Here is a 21992-nt window from a genome sequence, read left to right as displayed (position 1 = left end):
ACATGGCAGTCGATAACAGTCGTGTGATATTTCAAAGGTTGTAGTTACTGACAGAGCTGGTGGTCCATCACAGACAATAATTCCAAAAAGTGGCTTTGGACACGGTCATCCAGAGAGGGTAGATTAGAGAGAGGTTGAACTGTTTGCTGCTCCCTGTTTGGTTTGACCAAAATGTGTTGTTTTCACACTAGGGTAGCTGTGGACCCAGTATGAATGCTAACAAAAAAAAGAAAACAATTCACAACATTAACCAAATCCTGGGGCAAATCAACGCTGTTAATGTGAATGTGGCTTTATTATTTTCTCACAATAGTATAATCCAGTGAACGTCTATGGGTGACGTCACCCATAGAAAATGTCTTCCTTCCGGTTCCGACTAAATAAAGTTAATTCAGTCGCCATTTTGGAGCCAGACGTCCCCAGTAAGCCTTGATTGGTCCATCTACATTTCTATGGCAACCACCCTCGTCACTCAGGAGTGAGCACGCTAGAAGGTCACGCCCTTTCCACTGAAACCCTTCAAACATTTTACGCGAGGTCACCTACTTTTAGTGAGGCATCTGATTGGTCAGTTTATAACTTGAATAACTTGCGCTACAGCAAAAATATAAAGAAAATTAGGATTAGCTAGTACGTTAATAAAAGGTATTGGAGCAAGAATGGTTATTCTGAGGAGCACAATGACTGAGTAATAGCTGTTTATTTCCATTTATTTACTGTCAATGTTTCACACACATCGCACTTCAGAAGCGAACCAAAGACTGAAGTAGACCAAACTGCCTGAAATGATTATACAGTTTCAAACACCGGTCACTGTCCAAACTGGTGGGAAAGAAAAAGCTTATCCCCTGATAATCATGTAATAAAAAGTACAGGAGCTTCCTCCCTTCACAACTTTTAGTCTCTTAGACATTCTACAAGTTGAGCCGGGTTATTTATTTATTTGATAATTGTCATACTCCGTTTGCTTGTTTGATATTTAATTGTCATTAGATTAAATTTCATAACCTGTTGGTATTTCTTGATAAATGTTAGGATAAATCAATATTTTTTGGTGGTAACACTTTAAATACCTCATCTGATCTTTGATCCACTCAGTTCATATAATTCCATTTTTCCTGTTGAAGTGTTTGATCTGAATTATAATTTGCAAATGTCTGTTTTGAAAAGATATAGAGGTTGTTGAAGGATGGGAAAAATACCAAAGGAATGCTGCTCACCAAGTATAATTGACTTAATGTCAAGGCAAACCAGTGTCCCAGTGTCCCCGCACTGTTCCCATTACCATGTCACGAACATTCAGGGCTCTATAATGACGGGCTGCACCTTGCATGCACAGATTGGCTCTCTCTGCTTCATCTGGCATGCAGAGTGGTAATTCTGTATGATTAAAGAGGTTTATTCGCTTCTGTCAAAATAATGTTGCCAGACCCAGCCAAGTTTTCCTCTGCTCATCACACAAATTTCTAGAACGCTTGTTTCTTTTCTGAAAGGGATGTGACAGCGTAGGCTCCATCCAAATGCAAAATTAGATAGACTTATTGAACAAAGGCGATCAGAAGTTGGGAAAATAACAAAATGGTTCTATAAAAATTTTTCATGCTGCCATTAAATAGTTTATGCTCCATCTAACCTTATTATAAGTTCTTTAAAAAAAAAAAGGTACATCTAGGTCAAAAGTTGCCTGTGAATTTTGCAACTTCATATAATTACTTCATGGGCTTTAGATTGCAATACTCTGTTAGGTGATTGCTTGTATCTGGACTGTTCATGTAGGATCCGTGCCTGTGAAGCATTTCAACTTTTCCAGTTTAGTTCCTCGCATCGAAGGCTGTGTCACAACGTGGTTAAAAGTCAACCGCCACAAACTTAGTATTTTTAGCTAAAAGGCTCGGCTCGACTTTGAACTTTTCTGTGAAACGACACGGTCATTCAATTAGGAGAGGGAATTTGCTTTGAAATGTTGTCTAGCTGTGTTTCTGGTGTTCTATGTTGTAGTGCAGAGCTCAGATAAGAGATTATTGCAGGACAACTTCTTTTTAAACTGTTTTAAGGCTATAAACACTCTTACAATTGAGATAAAATGAAGACAATGCAACAACATTATGACTGACTATTGCAGGGTAAATATGTGACTGACAATTTCTTTCGAGACAAGTTGTTCTTTCACCACAGAACTGTTTGACTCCACCTTTTTTTTACAAGCTTGAATTCTTTTAAATTGCTTAAGGCAAAAAAAGGGAACATATTTTTTGTATTCTGGTTTTTATTGTGTAGATTTTAGTGTTGATTCGTAAAGTTTTTCTCAGGGAATAGCCTCTTGTGTTTTAAACTCTCTGCCTCTTCAAATCCAATTTCTAACTGATTGTTAAGAATTGCAAAGCACTGACCTCCCCTACATTTGCTATGAGCCACATTGTTTTCCTCAAGGAAAGTTGTCCATCTTCAACCTAACCTTTAAAATGTCTGTGACAGAACGAAATTCGAATGCTTGCAGATAATTCTTTACAAAAAAAATACTATGATCTATAGTTTTCCTTATTCATTAAGGCTCCCTCTCACGCTGTGCATCTGTCCTGCCTTCTCCGTTTTAGGAGGATCTATTCAGAACAAGCCCCCCGTTTCTCATTTTTCCTGCAGAGGAGATGGTCACACAATGGCATGAACTTCTTTAGTGATGCATCACTGCCTAACAAGTATTTGCCTCATTCAGTCCGTCACTTAGTTTTCAAACATTTGCTGGAGAAAGCCTGCCTTTTGCTTGCGGTTTGTTTTGTTTTTGTCTTAAACAATTTTATTTGTCGAGAGACACAACTCCCTAATGTATAGTTTTAAGAGATCGAGTTGTTTTCTTGCTGAAGGAATTTTAATCACGCATTTTTTGTATTTTATAGTAGAATAAACATAGTTTTATAAAAGTATTTTTAATGTTTATAGTCATTTTTAGGTTTTGGAATTTTTAAAGCTACTTTTGACTCTTCTTAGGTGTTAACTTAAAATAAATTGGCTTATTCACAGACCTAGTACTTGACTGTTAGGGGAGTACATCACTGGGACCTTTTAGTGATGCACATTTAGATTCTTTTAACTGTACAAAAATGATTAATATTTATATTATTTAACTCATAATGTTTTTTTTTTTTGCAGGTTCTTTGAATTTCTCTACTAAAATATTACAAAATACAGTCGTGAAAGGAATTTTTTTTTAAATCTCCCTTTATAAAATCCTTTGCACAGTTTGTGATTTTCTTGCAATCGATGTGAATTTTGACATTCTATTGTTTTATTTTAATTCAAATATCAAAGATTTCAAAGAACAAATCCTAATTGCTCAAATGCCCTTTGAAATGCCTAACTGAAGAGTATCTTAATATGTACTGCTGAAGCTTTGACATAGTCTGTCTGTGCAGGCAACAGAAAAAGTTTCATCTTTTCTCAATACTGTTCTGCAATTCCACTTTTTTGTAGTCATGCTCTGCTGTTTAACCACTCCAGCAAAGCTGCTGATGTCTGATGGGAATGTTCTCTTATTTGTTGATTAAAAAAAGAGCAAGATGTAAAGCTGACTAAGAAAGAAGAAAAAAAAAAAGGTGAGACTTTGCGCCGCTCTGTGCAGCAAGACTCAAGTTTTGATGAGCAGGAGCTCGGTATCAGGAGAAGGCCTGTTAATGCTTTACCAGCTAGCAGAAGGAACGCGACAAAGGAGGCCAAGGCCCTTTGAAAGGCCACAGTGGAACCTCTCTTGCATGCCAAGCATTCCTGTGTGCTGTGTAAAGGTTGAGGCAGCACGGAGCATCGAGCGGGCCTTCCTCATGAGAGCCACCTTAAAACACACAAAGACGGGGCTCCCATCGCTTTTGTCTCATGTGCCTCAGCATCCACTGATCCTGAATGCTTTTGTGTGAATTGCTTTGTGGTGATGTACGTGGAGTGTTGAATTCCCTTCAAACTTTCTGGGTCTGTTCAGAAATTCCCTCTGTTTCCTTAAGTTTTAAACAAAATCTTGAATCTCCAAGCAGACAGCACTTTTTTTTAAAATCTAACTTGTCAATTCTGACAGATTTTGCAGTCTTGTCCTATCTTTGAAATCGGCCCACATGCCAGGTCACACAGTAATTACAGGTGCTTGTCAGTAGTATTTTTGAAAGGCTGCCAAATCTCTGCTCCATCACCTGTGAATACTGCCCTTCTCGTGACCCTGCAGCCTACAGAGAAGGAACTGTTGGCACCCTTAGATGTCAGACAAGTGTAAATTACACAAATCTATTTAACTGAGATTTAAGTTTCTATTTGTTCACGCTGATAAGACGAATGTTTTCTGCTGAGTTAATCTGCCATGGCTAAACAAAGGTTAAAGCAACGCCTTCTCTGTTGATTTTTCTCAATGGGTTCCCTTCAAAACACTCCTAAAGGTTATGACGATTTCCCTTCTCCTGCAGACGGTGTTGATTTATTTTTAAACTAGATCTGCCTTCCTTCTGGAGGCTGTGGTCTTCTTTTTTTTTCTAGCTGTAATGAGAAGTGTGAAGCTGCCGGAGGTGCAGTGTTCTCAAGTGGGCAGGTGCAGTCGGCCATGAAAATGCAAATGTTGGCCTGCAAATAAGCAGGTGCAGCATACATGGATCAATTCACATGGTTTCAGTCACGTGGTCGGCAGTCTTGGAGACTGTCCTGCAAGTGTTTGGATAAATGGATGGATTGCAGGTGCCGTGAGGAGCATTCAGGTCATTTATAGTCTGTGCCCACCAGTGGAAACAATGCCATTTGAATAACAAAAGGAATGAGAAAACTTAGCTTTTTTTCCTCTGAAACAAATGTGGATATTATCACATTTATTTGAAGCCATATAAAAATATTCTGCTGCGTTGATTGTATGGCTGTAATGATTCATTTTAACGATTCGATTCATATTGTAATTTGTGGTTGGCGATCTGATTCATAGTTGATATTCATTGTGATGTAATGGCACTGGATCGTTTTTACGTTAGAGTTAAACGAACCTACCATCTCTAACTCGAATGGTATTTTCCAATACCGATTATAATGGATTGATTTCATTTTAAAAAACAATTATATAATGGTAGAAAGATCGTTTTCATCAACAACTTGCCTCAGATTGTTCTGGTTGGATCCTAGGAATATAAATCAATTCATTGATGAAGTCGATTAGTAGTTACACCCCTAATTTATTGTTGAAAAATAAAATGAAACAGGTAGAAGTTTCTGTTTTGTTGCAGAGAAGATGCAGCCTTCCTTCAGGATAACGCTTGAGTAAACCTCTGGATTCTGATAAATAATGGGCTGGTACAGGAGGAACTGTTTTTATGTGATCTAAACGGTCTCAAAAATTGGTTTGTTGGGGGGTGGGGGGGGGTCTCTCTGCAACAAGTGAGCTTCACGTTCCCCTCCACCCTGGTTTCTCTGCGTCCTCTCCTCTGCTGCGCACCTGCCCCCCCTCCCCAGTCGCGCAGGCTGCGCTGCAACAGCCTTGAAGCAGGACTGCACCATTCCCACCGCCTCCGCCAGGGAGGCTGTACTCCGCTCCTGCGCGGAGGAGCCGTCGTGCAGCCTGTGAAGAGGAAGAGGGCGAACCTCCGCGCTCTGACGCGCTCCGCATCCACTCCTCCCCCTTTGCTGCCGAGTGTCACCCTCTTCCCCTCTCATCTGCTCACTCCCTGCTCGGCGGCGCTTGAGCCTCCGGGATCGTCGCATCGCATTGTTTCAAGCAGTCGACCAACACCCCCACCCCCTCCTCCCCTCCTGGCGTGAAGTCGTCGTGATACGGTGGAGTGTTTGCGTCCCCCCCCCCCCCCCCTTTTTTTGGTAATTATTATAATTTTTTTGCCCGAATGCCTGCACCGTGGGAATCTACTGCCTGCGCGCAAGTCCGGTGACGTGCCCGAGCATGTCCACACCGCAGACGGCGTCGGATTTACCTGAAAGTACGCTGCCCTCCTCACACCGCCCGAGCCACCTCCTCGCGCGCGCAGCCCCGGACTTCCCCGATTTTCACTGAAGAGGGAGAAAGGACAAACCCACCGGACTGCAAGGATGGGGTTCTACGGCACTTTAAAGATGATTTTCTACAAAGTGAGTAGGCTTTCTGCATGTGTGTCACCTCTGGCGCATCCTGTCGTCCGTCATGATTGAAAGCTGGACGCGCTCCGTCGCCCTCATCATCTTTGACGCGTCTCTCTGGCTGCAGATTGTGCGGCCAGTTCTGAGGATGAACAGCAGACGCCTGTTTAATTGGCTGGGCCTTAATGTAACGTTAGTTACATGCAATAATAAAACCCATTATTTCTTCACTTGGCCTGCTCTCATCATTTACTATTTTTGTTAAATTTAGTCACATAAAAGGCTTTTATTTTTTGGTTTTTCTTTTTATTTAAGATAACATTTTCTCATGAAGAATTCAGTCTGTGCCTGACTAAATTCATTTAAGTGTTTCCGTTTTGCTCAAACATCCATGACTGATGTTTCCTCCATCTGCCCTCTGCTCTACAGACTTTAAATTAGGCAAAGTGAAGCATACAAACAGGCACTTTCTCCCTCTATTTACAGATGTTTTAACTGTACTTAATGCAGCTGCAGTTATCTTCTTCCTGACTACGCCGTCTACTCCAAATGCATCCATGTGATCCGCCTGCCTCTGCCTGTTGGAGTGGAGCCTATTCCTTGACTCTGTGCTCTGGCCTCAGGCACCAGAGATAATGGGTCACTGTGTCAGACTATGTGATTGAGAATCAACCCCAGGATGAATGGCATGTTGTGGTGTAGAAGAACAAAAAGTGAAATGGTCCAAACAGGAGTATCTAATTAATGATCAGCACAGAGGGTTGTTTTTAACCGAGTGGGTTGTGGTTTCTAGATCAAACGGTTGCCTTTTCCCCCGTTAGTTTAATGTACTTTGTCGGAATTCTCCTGCAGAGCCTGAATATTTTCTTTCTCACCCCTAGCAGGTTAGTGACCTTTATTTAGAAACAAAGCCGTTACTTTTAGGGAGGATTCAAACGTGCTTTTGAAGTGGCTTTTCTGGACTCTGATCCACTCTGTTGAAAGTGTTCGGTTCAGAGGTTAAAGGTGTCTGTCACTCGTCAGGGTGTGGGTGGGTGTGGGGGGGGGACTTAAGTGACCCCTTGAAAGACTGTTTGAAAAATGAGACTTTTCGAGTGACTGCAAAATGCCGTAAACACATTACGCAAGAATTGATTGCAATCTTTAAAACATCATTAACCTGCTGCACATCCATCTGTCCTTCTTTTTTCTTCTTTTTGTCAAGTGGGGAGAAGCCTGGGGGGGGGAGGAGAGAAGACTTGCTGGTGGTGATTTACAAACACTGCATTCTCTGGTTACTTTTTCCCAGGCTGAAACATTAGAAGAGGCTGATTACACTCCGTACTTTTTTTTGTTTTTTATCCCTTCATTCCCACATTTAGCTTGAAGTTTCTCTTTTTATCCATGTTCTCAGTGAGACACATTCACCCTGAAAAGCCAACCACTTCCCTCCTTTTTTTTTTTTCTCGGAAGCACTCACACCCCTACTGCATGCATACACACACCCAGGCTCTCCTTGACTACTGAACTGCCTTTGCAGTGAGATGTCTTTTTTTGAAGATGGGTGGATGGGTTGAAGACCCACACCGTAGAAATGTAATTCATCACTTGAAACAAGTCTTTAATAAGCTGAATACACATATATTTTTGTAAAACATGGTAATCAGTGTTTGTGTTGTTTTAATTGTATTTCATTAGATTTTTCAGAAATTTTCCCTCACAAGTTGATTGTTTTTTGTGACTTGTCTGTTATTTGACATTATCTATACAAATAACTAGTCCAGGGTGGAGCAATATATATCCATTAAAACCTTTTTTTTTACTTAAAATGCAATACTTTAGCATGAAAGTAGGAACTGTGATTTCTATTTGTTGAATGAAGCACATGGATTAACCTCTCAGATGTTTCTTTTTTTCATTGTTTTAATTAGATACAGTCTGGGAAATTAAATGTTTGAACATTTTTAAACTGTGCAGAACACCGATCCATTTTAAATTCCCACTTTGATTTGATTTGTGTTTTTGGTCTTTTTAAACATTTTCTTGTAGCATTTATCTCATAATGGACATTTTTATAAAATTAAGATTAGAATTGCGTTTCTGAGTATTTATTTCAAATATTTGTGAATCAGGAGCAGACGAAAAAAAATAACGTTTGAAAAAGGTTCTAGTTGTGACGTAGAAGCTACAATAGACGAGCCACAAGCTCCCTGCTCCACTCTGCATCCATTTGTAGACGACTGGATCCATGTTGGTCTTTGTTTTCCTCCTCCGATCTGGCGGAAAACTGTACGGCCAAAAAGCTCCAGTATTGCTCGCCAGTAATGTTAGGCTGGAGTTGTGAGGGGCTGTAAGCTAGAGGGAAAGCATGTAAACAGATGGGTAGTGTGGAGGGGCACGCCAACAGTCCCCGCCCACAAATCAGAGGTGAATTTTTAATGAACTCCTGCTGCTCTGCAGAAACTATGTCCTAGAAAATGACACCAAAAAGCGTTTGTTTTTTAAAGTATGGCTAAAAAATGGCATAATCATTATTAGATGGCCACTTGAAGCAATAGATCAAAAGATGAATGGAGTGGGTCTTTAAAGACAATATCTTTGCTCCTAAGGAGTTCAGCACTCAGCAATTCTCAGTCAGGCTCTGAATTGGGAAGAAAGAATCCAAAATCGTTGTGCAGATCAGTCCAAGGTTAGGGGGCTATAAGCTGCAGGATATTTTGGAGTGCTCATCACAGACACGTCTGTTGGAAATCTGCCATTTGTTATCGGGGACTGAATCTGTATTCAGGAAATATTGACTAGGGTGTCCAGCATTGATTTCTAATTCCTGGATGCCTTTGCAGATATGCTGCTCATGATTCATCTCTTCTGTGGTTCTAAAGAAAAACAGCCCCCCCCCCCCCCAACACAAAAAAAAAAAAAAAAAAAAAAAAAAAAAAAAAGCTGAATTCCTCCATCACGAATTGCTGTTTTCATATATTTGTGCCTATGTGGAGAAACCTCAGAGGACAAGCACACATATGCACGTTTCCTTAATTATAGTGATAAACAAAAAAAGCACACATCTTAAGATAGACGTGTAATCATGCCAGTGTAGAGCCAGACAGCATGGAGTCAAATGTCCAGTGTTGTTTTTCTGAGCAGCTTATAAGGCTACAATAACATGCTTGCTTCAAAAGGCCATTGTTTTCTTCAGAGATTAATGCAAGTGCCATTGAAATGTAGTTTCTGCTCTTACTGTATTCCACTATGTGATTAAGGCCACTAAACAATGAGTTTTCAGCACAGGATGTGCTTACCTTTCAACTCTAAACAATGCGTTGCTGAATGGCTTTTGCCTTAAATGGCTTGACTTGATAAAATATGAATCTGAAAAAGTTTGAAGTACAAGGATCTGTTGATTGATTTGTTTCTATGGAAATTGATGAGCAAGTCATAGGTAAACAATGCCACATGTTCCTTAAATCAACCTAATTCAGCCTTGTTTTTTTGTCTGATATGTATTGGAATTCAGTTTTGGGTCAATGATCACAAAAACAGACAATCTTATGACTTGTTTTTGATTCCAAACTGTAATGCTTTTTATTTTTTTGCACTTTCATCCAATTTATTTGTTGCTCAAATAGGAAGGGAAATGGATGCATAACATAAAGGATTACTTAGTCATCCCATTAAGTACCGGTAGATATTTTCACACTTTACTTGACAATGTTTTAAGACTATTTTATTTTTCAATCTGAGCTGTTCATTAGATCGTGATGGAAGCATTAAGTTCAGCTGTTTTTTTTTTAGTGAGGATTATTTTTCTGGTGAGACATTAACAGCCGGTGTTCAACTATTCTGCCGGCTTGTTTGTTTTGTCGGAGCTCAGCCAGGATGTAGCCGTTGCTTCCATGTGCAAAGCAGTCTTGCCAGAGATGCGCACTGGATGAAGCAAATGACCATGCCCAGGCTTTTAGAGAAACTCCTTTGTAGGCACAGCAGGGTATGTGGTTATAGGGACTGGGTCATGTGTACACATCAAGGTAATGGAGATTATGAAAGAGCAGAGTTGCTGGTCTGTCTGTGAAGTTTTTGTATGAATCAGAAATGTATCCAGTGAAAGTATTCTTTAGTCGTGTTTTTGGAGTTTGGGTTTACATGTGTGGGTTGGAATTACTATTCAATGGGTGACGCTCTTTTTGTGCCATAAGGATGAGAAAACCGTTCAGAATCGACATCAATCAACGTGTGTCTTTCATGATGGACCGTTTTTATAAGTCTAGCTGATGTGTTCAATGCTCACTTGTAGTTTTCACATTTGAGTTGGGAAAATAGTGCCATTTATGTTTAAAAACTGGATTTAAGACATAAAGTCAACAAAATCTGCAACTTGCAAAGTCATTGTTCGCCTAATTAAAAAACAAATGCTTTCTGATCAATTTACTAAAAAAAAAATGTTTTTCCTCTTTTAATTTTTCAGATGAAGAGAAAGTTGGACCATGGCCCCGAGGTCCGACCTTTCCCTTCAGGAAAAAAGCCCTGCAAAGGCCCGGAATATTCCAGGTACGGTCTGAGATTTTTCAATGTTTCTACAATGAGACACACTTTTCCTTCAAAATGGAAACGGCTCTTCAATCAAGTCCCTTTGTTGCTGCTGCTGCTGCAGCATCTTGCCTTTTGTTCCCCCATCTGCCACATATATACTAATTGAGCTTGACATGAAAAGAAATCAGAAGTGTCGCACGACGTAGACGTATCCTGCATGTGCCCTCCAACAGTTGGGCGTTTCACGCTCTATTGTATGCAGCCTCGAGTCCCAAATGTTTTTCCTTAGGCTGCATCTTTAATGCACGTCTTGGCATGTGTGTACATTAAAATTTCAGTTCAAGGCAGCCACTTAAAGCTAAACGCTGCCATGTAACTGGCGCCTTCTCAGTTTCCTCTTCCATTAAATATGAATCAATAAAGAAATGGACCTCAAACTTCCATTTTTGCTGTCAGCACGCTGAATCTGAAGAATAGGCGATGTCCAATGAATGCTTTATCCTGCCCTTCAAAAAATTTGTAAAGCAATAGAATATTATGTTAAAGTTTCCAGGGTAACAGCATTTGAGCTATTATCATTAAGTAAATTAGGTGGGAAATTAAAATGCTACAAGTTAGCAGTACTTCTTTAAATATCTTCAAATGATCAATTTTTATTCCTTGAATGCACTTCTATCACATCTGTCTTTACTGTCTAATAGCGGTTGCTTGCACCTAAACGCCTAAATCAGTGTTTTTGAGGTGTTTTGCTTTGCTATGAATTACAGCCCAACAGGAATTGTCCCGTGTCCAGCCACACCCACCACATTTGGCCACATCAGAACAGCCAATGGTCAGGGGCAACAGAGACGACGCATCACCTCAATCCAACCCCCCACAGGTCTCCATGAATGGCTCCGAACCTTTCAGGTCAGTTCAAAGGGATTCATTATTCTCAATGGTTTAATGTCCAGTTACTGTTTCTTTAGTCTTACTAGACAAAGCTCTCTATTTTTTTTCATATTTCTTACAGTTATTCAATCATCCATTTGTTTTTTATTTTATTTTTTTCCTTTTTTAATGTTGGGTTGACCGCCATGATGAAGCTTTGGATTCGATCTTATACTTTACCCACAATTTTTTCCAATTTTTTGTTTTTAATGAAACGCCGAACTTGTCAGGGTTAAATTAAAAATGTATTACCTGAAAATATGAACACACACAAGTGTTGTGTGAAGCTGTCACATCTGACAATTTTTTATAACCTATTTTTTTATTCCCTATTCAATCTTTTTTGTGAGTTTGGACAGTTTTGGACAGTGGAAAACTGACGGAGTTAAGCCTCAGGTCTGCTTTCAGGATATTCCCTACTCCAGTCCAAGCTTGTGTGTCGTTTCTGGAAAAGCGACAAACAGAACTACAGAAAATCTTGCTGTTCCTGTTTAGGCAGTATTTGTCTTTTTGGAGGTTTTGTGTTGAGGACTTTTGCTCTCAGGGAAAGTTTGCGTTGCGTTTGTGTAATTTCTTTGAGAAGCAGCTCTTTTGCAGACCTCCCGATTTGAGAAAAAGCATAAACAAATAAATGATAGCTCAAAGACGATGGCAAAAGCGCAGTGCTTTTTATAAAATTTGCCTGGAGAATGCAATGAATATTTTGAAAGTTCATATCATTCTAGTATGCTGATAAACGAGGTTTTTAGGAAAAATCCATTTGAAAAAGCAGGAGTAGGAAGAATATATTTTTTTGCATCTCTATGTTTAACAAGAAAAAAAAAAGACAGATGCTTGCTTCGCCATTAGATTGGGAGTAGTAAATCTGAATTTTTGTTAAGTTCCGTTTGCACTCACAGACTTGGTTAACTTGCAGGGGCAGAAGGTTGAAGACATCAAATAAGTAGATGCTGTTTTTCCCTCTGTTGGGGAGTTCTCTGAACCTCCTGGTTATCCTAACAAACGGCACCTTCGGCTAAACCCTTTAGCTGCCAAATTATAGGTGGAGTGCCTGTGCCAGATTTTCCAGCCTGCGCCTTAACCTGTAATCATTACTCAGTGCTCTGTAGGGCAGAGAAGCTGCAGCTGTTGGTTTGAACGTGCAGTCCAAGTGCAATTCAGCAGCAACTGTTTAACAAGTCAAAGTTAAAGCTGGAGGAGATTACACGGTTCTGTGAATTTATTTGATTGAAGCTGCTTCCTGATGGTTAACTTTTCCACTGATGGCTTCTGTTAAGATGCAGGAGCCTCAAGCGACTGCTGCCGTGGAAACCAAGCAGGGGCCATTATTGTTGCACTGGACAAGGCACGATGCCTTTAAAGGGCTCCTGTTGAGAATGCCAACAAACAATAGTAGTCAATTCTTCAAGCTACCTTTTTCTACGTTTTTTATCTACATTTTTGGAGCATCCTGTGTAAAAATGAATAAATAAATAAGATAGATGTGGCGTCAATGATGAGATAGTAATGGTGCTGTGCCAGCAAAGTTACTGCATGGTCGTTTAGAGTATTCTTTCGGATAGGCTGATGTTTTAAAGCTGCACCCAACAGAACCACCTCCGTAAGAGATGAACATACTGGTTTTCAAACCTGTCCTTTTTCTGTGTGCATCGCAGAGCTGGACTGGTCCAGAGAAGCTTCTGGCACTGGATGAGTTGATTGACAGCTGCGAGCCCACACAAGTCAAGCATATGATGCAGGTGATAGAGCCTCAGTTTCAGCGAGACTTTATCTCCCTGCTTCCCAAAGAGGTGAGACCTTTTTACAGTTGTGCTCTCTGATTTCTTTTTCTGTTTCTTCAATAGAAAATATATCTGACCTCTCCTGTCTCACTGTCCACCATAAAACACGTTCTTAGCTTTTGATCTGCGTAATAGTGTTCACTTATGGAGAGGTGTCCTCCCCTTTACTACTGCTGGAGCTGCTGGAAATAAAATTGAAATTGGGTGTAAAGTCATTTTTAAAAGGCACATTCTTGTAGTTCAAACATAAATGCTTTTAGAAATGAACTTTCAACTAAAAAAAGTTGTTAGAGACTTCACGAACAGATGGAAAGGGTTTTTGGTGATTCTTTTACTTGGAACCTTGAAGAAAAACCTTGAACTAAACTAACAACAGAAAACCTTTATCAGAAGAATTCAACAAATTCAAAAATACAGTTAACTGTTATTAAAATAGGACCTTTTAAACACTTGTGAGCCTCTTTCAACTGCGTGAAAAACTAGAATAACTAAACTTTATTTGAGTTGCAAATAAAGCAGCTGCTTGCAAATTGTTTCTGCTTTACGTTAAATCTGTAGTGAATTCTGTTGCAGTTAAGCTGACATGTGAGGGATTACGTGTGTAAAATAGATGAAGCGTGCAGGATAACATCAAACATATCATACAAAGGTTTTTAAGGTATTTGGACACTCATTAAAGTTTTTGTGTTCCCACACCTATAATCTTTATCTTTTAGGCATTTGAGTAAAGAATGCCAAAAATGATTTGTTTTTAATTACAGATTGACTTTTTCTATGTATGCTTCTTCATTGTGATGTTATTGGGACACCATTAAACGTGTCTGTTGCACATTTAGACATCCTGCAACAGTGGAATCACTGCTTTACAATCTGGGAAAATTTGAATTTTTTGTGTGCAAATAATATACATACCAAGTTGTACAAAAAAAGTTGATCATAAAAGTCTGTGAAACAGGTTTTTGTGTCTGTTTAATTGAAAAAATGGGTACATTTTCTTTTGTCCACACAGAAGTATGGATTCAAGTCAGGACCAGCAATTCTTTTTAATAGATTTTTCAACTTTAATCTGATTACTTTCCTTAAAGTCATTTTTTTCCAGTGATGTGCACAGTTAAAACGTGCATCAGCAGATGGATCTACTTTATCAATAACCCCCCTCTGTTTCCTGTCTGTCTAAAGCTTGCCTTGTATGTACTGTCATTCCTGGAACCGAAAGACCTCCTTCAGGCCGCACAGACGTGTCGCTACTGGCGCATCCTAGCAGAAGACAACTTACTGTGGAGGGAAAAATGCAGAGAAGAGGGTAATTTGTTTTAAAGCCTTTTGTAACCATTTTAGCTCCAATTTTGAAATGCTTTGTTAAGCTTAAAGTGGAAAGAGAATCTTCTTTTATTGGAAAATAAACTGTGTCAATCGAATCAGTTTTGCTTTTCACAGGTATTGATGAGCCTCTGGCCCCAAAGAAAAGGGGAAATGTCAAGGCTGGCTTTACCCATAGCCCCTGGAAGAGTGCCTACATCAGGCAGCACAGAATAGACACTAACTGGAGGAGAGGAGACCTCAAATCCCCAAAGGTACTCTCATTTATTTCTTTATTTTGTCTGAAGGGATCTTCTCAACATTACCTTTTGTGCAAACTTGAAATTACCCACAGCTAAGTGGATCTTTGACACGAAGATCACAAAGTCACAAAATGCTTAATATAAGTATTTGAAATGGAAAGCTGATGGAAGAAAAGTAACTTTATACACAGGCAATGCTGATTTAAAAAGAATCCAGCGGGGCAAGGTTTTGTTTTTGTGTCTTCTTTTTTAAATCTTTACTTCACATGAGCACAAAAAGGAATATCCGTAAAGGCATGGCCAGCATATTTTTGGCAAAATGTTTCATTCATTAAAGCTGTTTTATTTTGCGTCTCATTTAAGTAATTTGTGGTAATAGTTGTCCTTTTTTGAGGAGCCCAAATGCCTTCAGAAGGGGTTCAGGTTGGAAGATGTGTTAGGTTTGTTCACAGAGCTGCATTTAAGTGTCTTTTAGAATCTACTCTGACAATGATCGTCTGTATCAACGTTCTTTTGTTATTGTTGGAAGATCACATTTTTATTTTTTTGTGTGTGTGGAGGAATCTAATTACCATCATTTTAGGATCATTTTTCACACTGACCACTAACCGTTTGACCCCATTTCCTTAACGGGGTCAAACTTTTCTGCACTGAAGACTTAAATCTTAAACCACGCTAGGTGGAAGAAATGGCCAAAAGGGTTTGTTTTTCCTGAATTAGCAGTTAGTTTGTTTTCATTTAGCAGTAGCACTTGCTACCAGTTAGTGGGGACGACACTATTGCTACACTTTCAACACCAGCAGACATTTACCTCATTTTCACTTTGATGTGAGACACTCATCGCTGTATCTGCTCATGTCATTTGCGTTGCCATGCCTCATCCACCTCTCCTAATATCCTATTTTTCTCACCTCTCTTTTTGTCTTCCTTATCTCAAGGTGCTGAAAGGACACGATGACCATGTGATTACCTGCCTTCAGTTCTGCGGCAACCGCATCGTCAGTGGCTCTGATGACAACACGCTGAAAGTCTGGTCCGCTGTTACAGGAAAGGTAAGCCTGACAACCTTTCTCTGATTTATTTATCTCACTATCTTTTCTTTCAGCATTTTGTCTGGTGCACTCACTTTCCTGCTCTGTGGCTTCTGTGATCTTTTCCATCATTTTTAACCAAGCAAAAAAAAAAAAAAAAAGGATGTGAACGAACTTTCCTTTTTTAATCAGTTTTCAAGTTTTAAATTACTTGAGATAACATTACATAAAAAATAAAATCCTTCTGCACAAATCATGTCTTAAAGATTAATGTAGTTTTTAAGGAAAAATAACCACTTTGATTAAGTCTTTTTTTTCCTTACTGAAAAATAACAGAGTGAAAAGCATCTAGTATCAAAACCTAAATGCAACAAATCACAAAATAAAATGGAAAAAACCAAGCATCCCCTCAGAGCTGCATTACAGTGGGAGCTCTCAGTTCAGCTTTGGTTTGAGGCCTTAAGGAGGGAAATAAGAGATCATCCGTTTAAAGGCGGAGGCATAACTTAAACTGTGTAGTGCTAATTTGTATGCCATAAAAATTGATCTATAACCAGGCATTCTTTAATAGAAAAATCTTAATTACTGTAATGATCTAATCACACTTCAGAATTCTACCCATCTGGACTTTTAAGGGGATAAATATGTGAAATTCCTAATAAGCTCATTGAATAATAATATGAACTAAACACCCTTCCTCCCAATTACCATGCTTTCAGACTGAAAGTTGCTCTGGAGTATGGGTAGCAGATGCCAAAAAACACATTAGCTTTAGCCACACTGGCTCCATATTGGTGGCAGAAGTCTGTGAGTCATATCACATGCAGATTTGGCCTATTTTAGCCCATAACCCACCTGTGCTCTGGCAGATGTCACAGACACACAGCATTTTGTATGTGGGTTTTACAATGCTTATCTCCCAGAATGGTTTGTTTGCATTGGGTATGAGGAAGGGATGAGCCCGCATCTGTTTGCATGGCTGCTTTATTCAGAGCACACGTCCTCTGTGCGGATTACACGCCTTTTGTTTCCTTAGCTCTCGACACTTGAGAGAAGCCTTACTGGAGAGGAACAGCCAATTAAGTCAAGTCAAGCATTAAGGCAAAGTATCTGTTGATCCCAAGAAAAGTAAAGTGAAAACTCAAGCTTTCACCTGCAAAAAGCAGTTAGGGTTTACATTTGGAGTATAGGAGAAGGACAGTCTGAGCTTTGTTCTTTTATTTAATTAAAGAAGTGAGAATTTGGTCTGAGGCTGTGGACACACCGTGTTTGCATGAACGTGCGTTTAGGCCATGGTGGTTCTTGTATTGCTGTTTACTAGCGCATGTCTGCCACCTACATTTGGAAGAAGCTTGGTGGGAAATGTCGGCGTGTAAATCGTGCAAATCTTGATCCAGGCTATTTTGAAATACAGCTCTATTCCAAAATATGAAAGACTTGGTCTTTTGGAATTCCATCCGAGCACAAACTGAAACTGATAATTTCTCCTCCATAATCGATTTTCAAACAGTTGGCACTTCAATTAATGAAAAGAGACGCCATCCATACGTCACCATCAAATCCAAGTCCCTGATTAGTCAAAGTTTGACCTGGTTTAGGCCTGCACAATATACCGCAAATTTATCGTTATCGCAATATCAAGCTGTGCAATATGCATATCGCAAAAGACAGCAAATTTGCAATAAATGGTTACCTTAGATGTGGCCAAACAATCTTATGGCAGCTTGAAGTGTTTAATGGATCGAAAGAATCCCTTTCTGCATTTGACCAATCAGATGGACCCCTTCACATTGTTAACTAATCGGATGGCGCCCTATTATGTTGCATGTTCGCCTCCTATGTCAACAAGGGTCATTTGTAGTATAATTTTTAAGCTGTTGTAATGGAATGGGAATAAGATTTTTGGTTGTTTTGCTAATTGTTTATATACCGCAAATTATATCGTTATCGCAATATTAATAACTAATATCGCATATCGCAAGTTTTCTTCATATCGTGCAGCCCTAACCTGGTTTAAGTGGCAACGCACGTTCAATGGCCATGCGTTTTGTATGTAAAGCCCAAAAAGGGTTGTGAAAACTTGCATAGTTAACACGAACATGGAAGCCTGAACCAAGTTTCTGTACGTTTGGAAAGACTTTTCATTGAAGTGGGTGCTTGAACCCGCGTTGCTGAGGGCGGTCTCAACGCAGCTCGATGGAGAGACTCTAGACTCTAGTGCAGCTTTTTTTATTCCAAATACTCTCATGCTGGTAAATAATCCTGGAAGGACTCTAAATCCTGTGCCAGATGTCATGTTGGTATATTCACAAACTTTCTTTTGTCTCAGATTGAGTTCTTTTGACCTCACAATAGTCTGCAACAAAAAGTCCTCCACTGTAAAACTTTTATTTATTAGGTAATGCTACCGGTAATTTGTTACAACCACCAGGCATTTTGTAATGTTTCGTATTTCATGCCAGTTTTTCTCAACTCTGATTCATCTTGTTGTATAAAACTGTGAATGAATTCATGCTGCGAGGCAATAGAGGAATTATTATGGGATTTTATGTAAATGCATCCCACAACTGTAAAATGTGGGCCACAGCTTTAATGATCAGTTAAGTCGTTTAGCGCTTATTTATGGTTAACGTTGCTCTGAGTAAACTCAAAAGCCGGAGAGTATCAGGTGCTGTTTTTAAATACATTTTCAAATAGATTTGCTGTAATATGTAAAATATGATATAGCGCTAAAACATGCTGTCAAGATAGATTTTTAATGTTTTGGGGGTTTTTTTGCACGCCTTTACACAGCCTCCTCCAAAGCTGTCACTCTCGCATCCAGACACACAAACAGCCGATCAGATGTCAGTGTTTCAGAGGTGGCTGGTTCCTGTTTAACAAAGCCCTGCGTGTCCTTGGTGGTGCCTGTCAGAGGCAGCCTCAGCTGTCACGCAGATTTAAGATGGCAGACCTGCAGGCTGACGGCCAATCCAGGAAGAGCTGCTTCGCTGGAGGCTGCTGCTGCATCAATATGAGCTTTATCCTCTTCATCGACAACAAGAGTGTTTATACCGTCTGAAAACGCTGAAGGAATAATCGTTGTGTGGTTAAAAAATAAAAGTTAAAAATCCCTCATGACCTGAAGACCGTGGAGAAATTTGTTCCTGGCGCCCCCCCCCATCTTTTGTGGTTCAACCTGTTGTGTATAGATAAGCCCGCGACTGCTGTAATCCCATAATTATGCGGTGTCAGGCCATAATTGTTGGATGGTTTTACCTGTTTAACCTTTGAAAAGCATGAGCTGAGTACACAGGTAGCTGCAGTGACCCTCATTTTCTAATATTCCCACCAGGTCAAGAGGTACGTGTGTTTGTACGCTTTTTAGGACAGAAGGAAAACGTTCCTCACAATTTCCACCAACACCATCCATCTCAGAGGCTGCTCAGCTTCAGAGAAAGGGTTTTATTTAATTGTAAAGTAATAGGCTTTCAGTGCTTGACTAAAGGCTTATTTATCTTCCCTCACTTTTAGAGATACCTTGTTTTTTTTCTGTTGTTTTAGTCGATGTTTTGTCTTTTCTCTCAAAGATCGAGCAAGCTTTTAGGTACACCAATTTGTTAGGAAAAAAATGTTTAATTTTATTCCTTTTTTTCATTCAAATCCACGATAATTGTAGGCGGACATCCCACATTAGTTTGTTTTTTGTCCTAAATGTAAATAAAAATGGGCACAGTAAGTATTACACCTTATTTTCTAATCATAAAAGAGGAGAGCTGGAGTCATAGTTGGACGTAAGCAGCAATTTGACAAAAATGATGCAGTTTATGGCACCAGCTGTTCATCTTCTTCCTCTGGATTTAATAAAGCCCCCCCCCCCCCCCCCCCCCCCCCCCCCCAACCATTTACTGATCAGTTGCAGGCAGGGGTCACATGTTGTACACTTCTGCGATACGCGTCACCCTGAACCTTTCACACACACACCCACCCCTCCTCTATTTACTCTCCTCCCCCTCCAGAGAATTTCAATTTAATGCATTGAGCGTAATTAAATCGAGTCACAAGTGGGACAAACTGTGGACACACCAATTCAATTGATCAGAACGATTTCCATAACCGCCTGGAATCAATAGTTAATCTGCCACCACTAATGAGGATGAATGGACGCAGTATATTGAGAACCGTCATCAACTCTTTTTGCAGAAAAAAAGAAGGAAACGGCCTTTTTCCAACAGATAAGTAGAAGCAATTATAAAAGCGGGTGGCGGGCTCTGAGAGATATTTAGCTGCAGTACTTTCGCAGCATGCCTGAGCTTTTCCATTTAAGAAAAGGTCACTTCATTTCACTTTCCCTTTTTTTTTCTGCGCTTGAAGACAGCATGAGGTCATGCCGCAATGAAATCCCAAAAGAGGGATGATTTGTCCTTTTTTTCTTCTTTCTTTCTTTTCTTCAACAGTGCTTTTTAGCTATTTTTATTTCCTGATTGAAAGGAATAAACACGTGGATTGTGGTTTCTCTCTTCTCAGTGTCTACGGACGTTGGTGGGCCACACAGGTGGAGTGTGGTCGTCCCAAATGCGAGAGAACATCATCATCAGCGGCTCCACTGATCGCACACTCAAGGTCTGGAACGCCGAGACGGGAGAATGTATCCACACCCTCTACGGGCATACCTCAACAGTTCGCTGCATGCACCTACACGAGAAAAGGTATGGGCCGAGTTTGGAAGCACCTCCTAAACGGTTAAATCACACTCTTTTTTTGTTTTTGGTTTTTTTAGCAGCTTTAAAAAAAATTTTCATTGCAAAGAATGAGTTAAAAGTTAAAGCACAGACAGAGCTATTTAACAAAACTAATAAAATGTTTTCTAAACTTATATCAGCCTTGATAACTTGCTGCACACCTTTTTTTAAAGTGTGGGTGGAAGAATTTTGCTGTCGTTTTCTTTTAGATTTGAGAAAACCTTTTGTTGGTCGTGATAACAATGATGGAAATTTTTACGCAACATGTTACAAAAAAATTTTTTAATTATATTTTGGGGGCAAAAACTGAATCTTAAGTGAAAAGACTCTTGAAAAATGCATCAATTGCAAAATAACCATAGTTTGAGAAAACATGTCTCAGTGACTACGATTTTTTTCTTAAAATAAGAATTATTTTCATACTTTATTTTTTTCCTAATTAAAAAAAAAAGTCCGAATTTTTTATGTATATCTAGAGGGCTTTTTCCTGCATTGTAGAACAAATGTAAGCATTGCAGCTCAGTGTCTTTCTCTTTTGTAGAAAGGACACAAAAAAATCATTGTGTAAACTCAACAAAAGTGTGTATGAGTGAAATATCAAGCCCTGAACTACTGTTTTGTTCTCCTTGATTCATAACAGCTGACTTAATCAGCCAAAAAGAGCAACCGCAGCACTAAAAGAGCACAGTATTTGTGGAAAGGGGAGCATGCGGTTTCATAGTGATTAAATAGACCCTGTTAACCGTCTTGAACTGAAATGCTGCTCACTCATTCACTGACTATCACACTCCAGAGACTCCAAGTGCTCTTTTCGCCTTAGGGCCCACCAAGGTTTTTGTGTAGCATGTGATTACTCACTCCGCAGAAAGCCTGTGAGCTGCAGACACTGAATAACACCATGATGATTTCCATCTTTGCAGTGCTGGAAGGCATGTATTAAATAAAGAGTGTGAGCTGAGCGAAGCTGCAAAATACTTGTTTTCCTGTGTAGTCGGAGATAAAGCCTTCCTATGGAAACTTGTGTACTTCAGTCGTTAGTGACTTACCCGAAAGTCTGTACATAGACTGATGGGATGATTTGACCTCAAACCTTTCTTTAAAAAAACAAAACATTTTGAAACATACTTGTGCAGAAAACCTAAAAAGCAGTCAGTCTTACTCTTACTGTAATCTATTTTTCCATTAAGTTGGCTTGAGCCTTAAAGCCTGCACTCAGCTTTAGGAGATCCTTCACACTCAGACGTGAACATGAATGAGATCCAGCAGGAGATCGCTTTCACACATGCCTTATATTATAGAAGTGCAGCTGTTGCTGCATTCATAATCAGATGTATAATCTTCTTTTTATTGGCTAACTTGGAAAATGCATTTTGTATGTTTTTT

At 39.6% G+C, this 21992-nt stretch overlaps 1 protein-coding gene across 3 annotated transcripts in view; it reads left to right on the top strand.

Moving 5' to 3' along the window:
- The window catches only part of fbxw7 (F-box and WD repeat domain containing 7), an 82587-nt gene that overhangs the window by 55361 nt on the left and 5234 nt on the right, over window positions 1-21992 (top strand). For 2 of the 3 annotated variants that reach the window (XM_023957727.1, XM_023957729.1), the window contains 7 exons: window positions 10520-10602; window positions 11352-11493; window positions 13170-13304; window positions 14475-14598; window positions 14733-14869; window positions 15796-15909; window positions 20395-20576. In XM_023957727.1, the coding sequence (XP_023813495.1) occupies window positions 10520-10602; window positions 11352-11493; window positions 13170-13304; window positions 14475-14598; window positions 14733-14869; window positions 15796-15909; window positions 20395-20576 (917 nt within the window). Of the gene's footprint in view, window positions 1-5607; window positions 6091-10519; window positions 10603-11351; window positions 11494-13169; window positions 13305-14474; window positions 14599-14732; window positions 14870-15795; window positions 15910-20394; window positions 20577-21992 lie in introns of those variants that run through there. The other variant, XM_023957734.1, reaches the window with a different exon arrangement.

This window comes from Oryzias latipes, chromosome 1, assembly GCF_002234675.1.
Source record: "Oryzias latipes chromosome 1, ASM223467v1".
Classification (NCBI taxonomy): Eukaryota; Metazoa; Chordata; class Actinopteri; order Beloniformes; family Adrianichthyidae; genus Oryzias; species Oryzias latipes.
This window is presented reverse-complemented; position numbering and strand designations above follow the sequence as displayed.